At 36.7% G+C, this 9,462-nt stretch overlaps 1 protein-coding gene across 1 annotated transcript; it reads left to right on the top strand.

Moving 5' to 3' along the window:
* Positions 1–143: 143 nt before the first annotated feature.
* On the top strand, positions 144–9,100 carry LOC137044728 (uncharacterized). The gene is made up of 6 exons (XM_067420988.1): positions 144–175; positions 3,152–3,363; positions 3,658–4,640; positions 4,740–4,809; positions 7,908–8,076; positions 8,938–9,100. Exons 2-6 carry the CDS (start codon positions 3,156–3,158, stop codon positions 9,098–9,100), a joined length of 1,593 nt encoding a protein of 530 aa, XP_067277089.1. The 5' UTR covers positions 144–175; positions 3,152–3,155.
* The last annotated feature ends 362 nt before the right edge of the window (positions 9,101–9,462 follow it).

The following is a 9,462-nucleotide window of genomic DNA, read 5'->3' as shown; positions in this document are numbered from 1 at the left end:
AAAACATTACGTATAGTTGCCTGTCACGCAAAAAAAAAAAAAAAAAAAAAAAAAAAAAAACTTGCCTGTGACGCATCAGAAAGGGAGGACTTAACACGGCGCGGCGGAAGAATTTGTCACCTGTAGAAGAATGAGGAGTTTGTGATGGAAATTTGTTCGACTCAGTATTGATACGGTAAGCCAATCTATGTTTTGCGTTCGCATTTCGACATTGTTTACATGAATGTTTTGAGTTTGTGATCGCGGTTTGCTACCGCGAAAACAATCTGTTCTCACATCTTTACCAAGATTATGAGATATTTCACAGGATAATTTTGAACATGTACCATTTCATTTGTATGGCCTGCTTTTGATCTATCTATATATATTCGTTTCAGGCTTGGATTAGAAACCGAAGACAGTAAACAAGCAAATTAAGTGATTAGTAAGTTAACATTGTTTGTTATAGTCCATTTGTCAACAAAAATGCTAATGTGTAAGTTCTGTGATCGTGCTTTTGAATCGTTGTCAGCATTTTGCCAGCACATGAAAATCCATAGTCATGTTCCTAATACCTTTTTCAAATGTGGTATTCCTGATTGCTCCAGAACATTTAAAAAGTTCACTGCTTTCAAGGCTCACGTATTCAGGGATCACAAAGAGAGGCCCTCAAAGACATCTGTTGAGCAGTTAGGAATTGATGCTTTAGTCTGTGACATTGGTGTCTGTCAAGAAAAGTGCAGTGATTTGAAAACCTTTGTTTTACACTTGAAATCTCATATCAAAGAAGGCACCAGAGTGCCATGTCCATTTACATGTAATAAAAGCTTTTCTGTAGCATCTACATTGACCTCACATTTATCCAGGAATCATCGAAACTCTTCAGCAGAGAGGTTGCGTCATAATTTAATGCAGTCAAATGTTTCAGGTCAGAGGCTGCATGGTGAGGTATCCGACATAGCTGAACACTCAAATCCACAGTCTGAATCATTTGATTGTTGTGATGGAGAAGAACAATTGAATATTACACTTTTGCCAGATAATGCAGATGAATCTCTTTTTTTAAAGAACATGGCTCTGTTTTATCTCAAATTACAGGCAAAGCATATTCTCCCATCATCTGTGATTCAGTCGGTAATTGATGGGGTGCAGGACATCCATGATATTAGCCAGTGTCATTTGCTGCACAAGCTAACTGAAAAATTGACTGCACTTGGTATTTCTGAAAATGATATAAAGAGCGTTATTGATGTCTTGCAAACTGATGATCTTTTTCGGAAGTCAAATATCAATGCACTTAGCACTGATAAGAGGAGAAAATCCTTTTATAAAGACAAATTTAAGTTTGTGGATCCGGTCCCAATCTGTCTTGGTCAAAATGAATCTGGGAAGGAAAGTTTTGCTCAATATATTCCTATTAAGCAAAGCTTAGAAGCACTGTTCTGCTGTAAATCAGTGATAGAACAACATAAGAATTCAAGAACTGAAGTCAGAGCAAAAGATATCCTCTCTGATGTATGGGATGGCAAAAATATTGATGACAATGTGCTGTTTAAAGCTGATACAGATTCATTAGCTTTAATCTTGTATGAAGATGCTTTTGAAGTTGCCAATCCACTTGGGTCTGGTAAAAAAAAGCACAAAATTCTTGCCGTTTACATGACACTTGCAAACCTGTTGCCTCACTGTCGGTCAGGCATTGACCCCATGCAGCTAGTTCTGCTGTGCAGGGAGCAAGATTTTAGATTTTTTGGACAAGATTTGGTCTTTGCCACTCTAGTAAAAGACCTTAAAGACCTTGAGGAAAATGGTGTTGAATTAGCTGATGGAAAGGTGCACAAAGGTACATTGTGTGCTATAGCTGGAGACAACCTTGGATCGCATTACATTGGTGGCTTTATTGAAAATTTCAGTAAAAGTACATACTTTTGCAGATTTTGTGAAATAGACCGCCAGACATTTCACTCCGCTCCCCTAACAAAGGCAGTAACAAGAACTATTGAGTCGTATGAGCAAAATCTTAAGGATTTGGATGCTGGCCGAGCTGAAAGTGTAACTGGTGTCAAATGTAATTCTCCCTTTAATGACCTGAAATATTTTCACGTTTGCCAGCCAGGATTACCTCCCTGTCTTGGACACGACCTTTTTGAAGGTGTTGTGTCATTTGACCTTGCTTTGTATATTGATCATCTTGTGAATCAGGAGAAACAGTTCACATACACTGAACTAAATCGTCGCATTGACCAGTTTAAGTATCTTGGGAATGATGCACGGGATAAACCAGTTGAGGTGACTCCTGGTACTGGAAAATTAAGTGGACATGCAGTTCAGAATTGGTGCCTGCTCCGGCTTTTACCTCTTTTGGTAGGGGAAAAGATTGTCAGTCCAACTGAAAATGAGGTATGGCAGTTAATACTTCAACTCAGACAGGTAGCAGAGCTCATCTGTGCTCCTTCCATTAATATTGGTCAGAATGCTTATTTATCAGTTTTAATAGAGGAGTATATTGAGACTCGAAAGGTGGCTTTTCCAAATCATCCACTTAAGCCAAAACACCACTACCTGTGTCATTATCCTGAGCTCATTGATCGTTTTGGTCCACTTATTCGCCTATGGACGCTACGCTTTGAAAGTAAGCACTCATATTTTAAACAGTGTGCAAGAAAATTGCACAATTTCAAGAACCTGAGTGCTACATTGGCAGAAAGGCATCAACTTCTGCAGGCTTACCTACATGCCGGAAGCCCTTTCCCTGAAAATGTTGTGGCAGAGAGGGGAATAGAGTTTCATGTTAATGACTACAATGATGACATTCAAGGATCTGTTGCCTGTCTTAATTTTCAGCCAGGGAATACTGTGGCATGCAATGAAGTGACTGTAAAGGGAACACTTTACAAAAAAAACATGTTCATTGTTTTGCAGAAGAATGATGAGGGAATTGTGTTTGGGAACATTCAGTTAATTCTTGTACATGACAATTGCAATGTGTATTTTGTCACAAAAAAATGTCAGTCTTTCTGTCTTGTTGACCAGGGAGTTCATTGCTTGACATCACAAGATCAAGGTTACTTGTGTATTAATCAAGACAGCCTACTGGATTACTATCCTCTACCTGAATACTCATTGTGCGGCTTGTCAGTAATTGTTCTCCATCATTCCTTTGCAATTCTAGAATAATGTCTGAAATGAAAGAAGTCCTGAAAGATGCTGTATTGTCGGTGTTGCCAAGCCTCTCTCCAGAGGTAATCAACCAGCTGGTTGAAAAGCTCATGGATCAAGGTGTCGAGGGTTTGGATGATTTGGTTTATGTAAAAGATGATGACATTTTGGAGTTTATACGACCTATCCAATGCCGAAAACTTCTTAGTGCCTGGAAAAATCAAGGTAAAGATAAGGTTGATTAAATAAAACTAAGAGAGGATGTGATAATTAAAGGGTTAGTTCACCAAAAAATTAAAACTTGTAATTAATTACGCACCCTCATGTCGTTCCACATACTGCATATACTGTCTATAGAGGGACAGAAATCTCTAGTTCATAAAAAAAAAAAAAAAATTGTTTACCAAAGTTGAACAAAATTCTAATGGGTTTGGAATGACGTGAGGATGAGTAATTAATAACACAATGCACATTTTTAGGTGAATTAACCCTTTTAAACTGCATTACAATGCATTTCAGTACTGTTTCAAAACTACACAGTGGTACTGCAGCCTGCCGAGGTTCTCCCCTTGGTTCCCCCCGAAACAAATGCTACTCTTGGTTCATCAAGCTCCTCAACGCCAACATCAAGCATTGTTGCATCAACCAGTGCATCACATTCATGGCCTGAAAATTTCAAAGTTCCGTGGAACTTAATGCCAGCCGGTATAAAGAGTGCTATTGAGAATGGCCTGAGACCTTCTCCTTCTGACCGACGACAAATGATAAGAATTCTTGCTGATGAAATTAGAAAAATTGACACAAACCCCAGCAGATCACAGTGCCTTACTGTTGCTCGTCAAATTGTGAGCCAATATCCAAAGTCGTTTGCAGACATGATGGGTGACAAGCAGGTTGGGGGTGGTTACGAATCGGTTCTTTCACAGCTGAAAGTGCGGATAGAGCATCTTAATCGAAGAAGTACACTAAGTCAACATATGACCCTTAGAAGTGACATTGGAACTACTAGAAAACGAAATTCAACTGACTCGTATGGTTGCACAAGATGGCAGCCTGCTCTTCCACCTGGTGAGAGTCACGACAGTCTTGAAATTAAACGTCAGAAGCTGGAGGAGATCCACCTTCATGAAGGAATTTCTGGAGTTGAGAGAGGAGACGTTTACAAGCTCATGGAGGAGACCTATTGGCTTCAGCGTTACATGATAAATGCAACCCCGTCCCCTACAATTTCAGATCTAAAATCCAAATGGCCATATCTCTTCACACAGAGGCATGTATATGGACATTTTGAACAGCTTACTGACAAAAAAGTGCTCAGACTTTTGGAATTGTCTATTCAGGAGTGTGGAAAAATCATAATTGAGTTTTTCAAAAGCAAACCAACCAACGATGATGTTCGGAGCATACTCTCCAGAGAAGAAAATGATGTGGGTGCCATGGTCCTACTACTACTTCTTGCACACTTCAAAGAGAAGTTAGATGGTCTTATCCTTCAAGCAGATGTAAGTAGAGATTATTAAACAAATCTCATTTATCTATAATGTTTTATGTTTTGGTTCTTTTTATCATAGTTGTGATGTCCTTTTTAAAAATTGTTCCAGGAATTTGCAACTCCATCTGATGTCCAGGAATCTGTACATTTGCCAGAGAGTCCACGCCTTATATTTCTTGGTATGTAAACATTACAGTGGTAATTTCACCCTAAATTGAAAATGAAGTTATCATTTAATCACTTCACTTCAAGAAATGTTTTTATAAAATATTATTTTTGTATTGTTTACAGTCCAGCTATCTAAAAATTCAAGTATATATCTTTTTTTCTGAAGTAAGGAGAAAGAAAAAAGAAGTCAAAATTAAGTGAGTTTATGCATAAAACAAGCAAAATAATATTTCTTTTAGAAAAGAAGAAAACATTTTTCAAAGAATTTTTATATATTTCAGCTGGGAAATAAAATTCTCAGGAAGATTTTTTTTTTTTTTGCAGTGCGGTACTTTTTTCGCATCTGACCACCAAAGGAGAATACAAAAAAAAAATGTCCTGCTTGTGCTCCCCCATATAATATCAGTGAATAGTAAGCAGCATTAAGATTTAAAAAAAGGATGCAAAAGTATCATAGAATGATTCCATGCAATGTGCCACAAGTGTGGGTATACAATAGGGTTTAATAAAAAAAGAAAATGTAATGTAATATATATTTTTTAATGAAAATCCTGACATTGACTGTTGGTCTTCGGTGCTTGGATGCATGTTCATGAGGCTAATGGTAGGCTACTGCAGTTGTGAGAAATGTAATTTTTTTTTATAAAATCCATGTACATTCTTCTATTAGATTAAAATATCCATTGTGTTTGTTGTAACAGTAATTTTTCACATTCAAATCTGTCAAATACAGAAGACCAATAGCCAAGGTCAGGATTTTCATTCAATATTACATTTTCCCCCTCCCCCCAAACATTTGAAATATATGGCACGTGTTACATACCATCCATTCTGTGATAATTTTGCCAATTTTTTTACAAACTTGATGCTGGTTCCTATTCACTGCATTTTATATGGATGAGCGCAAGCTGGACATTTTTCTTTTGTGGTCCAAAAAAGGAAAAAGAGCGGTATACTGCATTAGAACAACAGCGGATGAGTAAACTGTTATGTAATAAAACAAAAGTGAACTTACTATGGGTGACCTGCTTTAAAGGGTTAGTTCACACAAAAATAAAAATAATGAAATGTATTACTCACCCTCATGCCGTTCCACACCCGTAAGACCTCCATTCATTCTGGGAACACAAATGAAGATATTTTTGTTGAAATCTGAAGGCTCAGTCAGGCCTCAATAGGGGGCAATGAAATTTACACTCGCAAGATCCATTAATGTACTAAAAACATATTTAAATCAGTTTATGTGAGTACAGTGGTTCAATATTAATATTATAAAGCAACAATAATATTTTTGGTGCAGCAAAAAAAAATAAAAAATAACGACTTAAATAGTGATGGCCGATTTTCAAAACACTGCTTCATTAAGCTTCTAAACATAATGAATCAGCGAGTCGAATCATGATTTGGATCGTGTGTCAAACCGCCAAACTGCTGAAATCACATGACTGTCTCCGAACCACTGAATCGACTCGTTGATTTGATATGCTCCAAAGCTTCATGAAGCAGTGTTTTGAAATCAGTTATCACTATATAAGTTTTTTTTTTTTTTTTTTTTGCCGTTATTCTCGTTGCTTTATAATATTACTATTGAACCACTGTAATCACATGAACTGATTTAAATATGGTTTTAGTACATTAATGGATCTTGCGAGGACTTTAATGGATCTCATTAATGGACAATTTCATTGTCCCCCTATTGAGGCCTCACTGAGCCTTCAGATTTCAACAAAAATATCTTCATTTATGTTCCGAAGATGAATGGAGGTCTAAGGGTTGTGGAACAGCTATGACATTTACTAGTAAATGAGTAAATTACATTATTTTCATTTTTGGGTGAACTAATCTTTTAAGGGTTTTCATCTGTCTCAGCCCAATGCATGCAATTAGTCATTTAAAGTAGTTATGAAGAGTTCTTTTTAAAAAAAAAAAGAATGTTACAACACAACTCTGCCCCTTACTGTCACAAACATCCAGGAGCACATTCGCATGCTGTAAAAACCTGTCCTGGTTTATAAAAATGTGCAGTTTACTACACATTGAATTCTTAATCATAAATTTAAGTGGTTTACTAGCAGAAAGTTCAAATTTTGTCTGAAAAGTAAATTTTACAAATGCAAATGTTTACAGCACATTACTGCAATCATGGGTTCTTGTGTGTGATTAGACAGGTGCTTAGTCACAAACAGACAGGCAGGCAGAAATTGGTTATGGTTTAAGAAATTTAAAATAGACTACACTACTTTCATTTCACAAGGGAGAGTATTCCTTTAATTAAGAGATTGCTCACTGCTATAAAAAAAAATTAAAGTATTCCTGTATTAAAGGTCCCGTTCTTCGCGTGTTTTCGAAGCTTTGATTGTGTTTACAGTGTGCAATATAACATGAGTTCATGTTTCGTGTGTAAAAACACAGTATTTTTCACACAATTTACTTATCTGTACAGCGCTGTTTTCTCTGTCCTAAAAACGGCCTGATGATTTCCTTGTTCTATGAAGTCCCTCCTTCAGAAATACGTAACGAGTTCTGATTGGGCCAGCGCTTCCCGTGTTGTGATTGGACAGCAGCTTAGCGCTCTTTGCCCGGAAAGGTCCCGCCTCTTACCATAACGGGGAAATGCAAGCGCTGAATGTGCGCTCTTCTCCACGTGGGAGAGCAACAAGACCACGCCCCCTATTTTGCGTGTTCTTGTGGGCGGAGGGTTAGTCAACAAACGGTTCTAGTGACGTCATCACAGCAGGAAGTGCAGCGGTGTAGACCAAACCGGCCGTTCACTGTAGGATTTGACAGGGAACTTCTGTTAAATAAAATATCTCGCTTGACATTGAACTTTGAGCTTTATAATTTTACAGGTATTATTTATGCTCTAACAGCAACATTACACAGTAACTAAAGTTTGAAAGATGGAATCGCGAAGAACGGGACCTTTAATGAACACTACCCAAAAATACTACTAAAACAGAACTAAATGGTGAACCCTGGAAAGGGTATTTTTTGAGTTATTTTAATAGTTATGTTGAGCTGTGAAGAGACAACTACATAGAACAACTGTGCAACCCACAATATTGAATTTTAAATATTATTATTTATTTATTTCATTTTTCATTTACAGGTCAATCTCTAAGCAACCAGCGGTGGATGTTAAGCTTGGAAGGTGAAGTTGTGTGTGAAGGAGCACAGCCCAATTTCATCACTGGCCTGGCAGCGCTGTTTGCCTCCTTCTATAACTTCAACTTGCAGTACCAGGAAGAAGCAGCATGCACCCTTGAGTTTGTTCAGAGGTTAGTCATTAGCATTTTTGCCATTCATATATTTTAGCCTAATTGTCACTAACCTTGTCTTGATTGCATTTTTTAAGGACTTCATTTTTTGTTGACAAACATTTTGTACAGCTGACTACAGGGATGAACAACATGGCCCTGGTTTCAGACAGGGCTTAGTTTAAAGGGATATTTTTAAAATCCACCCATGATTTACTCACCTTTAAGCCATCCTAGGTTTATATGAATTTTAGACAAAGAAAATCATAGTTAAATGAAATAATGTCCTGGCAAATCCAAGCTTTATAATGGCAGCGAATGGCTGGTTCAAAGTTGACACTGCCATTGTGCTTGTAAGAGTCAGAGTATTATTTAAATGTAACTCTGATTGTATTCATCTAAAAGAAGTCATATACACATCATATACACATGTCTTGAGGGTGAGTAAATCATGGTCTCATTTTGAGTTTTGACTGACCTATTATTTTATGCCAGGTGTAGGCTTCAGTAAAATTAAGGTATTTAAGCAGCTTTCCTAAAAACGTCTTGTAAAAAAAGATTTCAGATTAGACAGCTCAAACACGCATTTTAAATGATGTTTAACATTATCATGCAGTCATAATCACATTGCAAGGCTTGCAATTGAGTTAAAGTATTGATGACATAAGGGTTTGGACTGGATTCTGTCAATGTGCTGCATTTTTATGTGGCTGCATTTCCACTGATACTCAGACTAGACCTGATATAGGAACTGATGAGGGGATGATAGTTTTAAGCTGTACAGTGTAATGAATGCAGAAAAAATGTTAATTAATCACAACATCCAACATTGCATTTTTCTGTAACAATTGTTTATTTTTTTCCTTCTTCTGTTTTTTTTAGACGCTTTCTTGACATCAATCCAGAACGTGGATCAAAAACAAAGAAAGGAAAAGTAATTTCAAAAAAAACTGGCAAAGTTGTGCAAAAAAAGAACACCACTGTACACCCACAGGTTTCCTCACTTCTGCGAAAACTTGCAGACTTTCAATGGGATTTTGTTTAGATTTCAGACTCTTTCAGACTCTTTTTTTTTGTTGTAAATGGCACTGTGAATGTTCTGTTATTTGAGAATTGCACTTATAAAAATACAAGTGGCATTTCAGTCAACATGTTTATATTTGTTTTTCAAATATTTTTGTTTTTTTATGACTCTTTCTTGGGTCACTTTACATTTCCTAAAAAAAACTGTAAATTTGTTGAAATTATACAAGATTACTGCATTATACTGCATCAAGTGCTTATTGTGAACTGTTTGTTAACTTGCATTTTATGTTTTAATAAAATACAGTTGGCATTTCAGGCAGTTTTCTAGTCTTTACTTTGAACTAAAATAAATGTTTTAAAACCCAGAGAATGTTGGTTTCT

The sequence above is a fragment of the Pseudorasbora parva genome, chromosome 17 (assembly GCF_024679245.1).
Source record: "Pseudorasbora parva isolate DD20220531a chromosome 17, ASM2467924v1, whole genome shotgun sequence".
Lineage (NCBI taxonomy): Eukaryota > Metazoa > Chordata > Actinopteri > Cypriniformes > Gobionidae > Pseudorasbora > Pseudorasbora parva.
Note: the sequence above shows the minus strand (reverse complement) of the source record. Positions and strands in the feature narration are given on the sequence as shown.

Bases quoted from the DNA above. Each gene is read 5' to 3' on its own strand.
- LOC137044728 (XM_067420988.1), top strand. From the start codon at position 3,156: ATGTCTGAAATGAAAGAAGTCCTGAAAGATGCTGTATTGTCGGTGTTG. The intron at 4,641-4,739 runs GTAAGTAGAGAT...AAATTGTTCCAG, and splicing joins GTCTTATCCTTCAAGCAGAT to GAATTTGCAACTCCATCTGA. The intron at 8,077-8,937 runs GTTAGTCATTAG...TGTTTTTTTTAG, and splicing joins ACCCTTGAGTTTGTTCAGAG to ACGCTTTCTTGACATCAATC.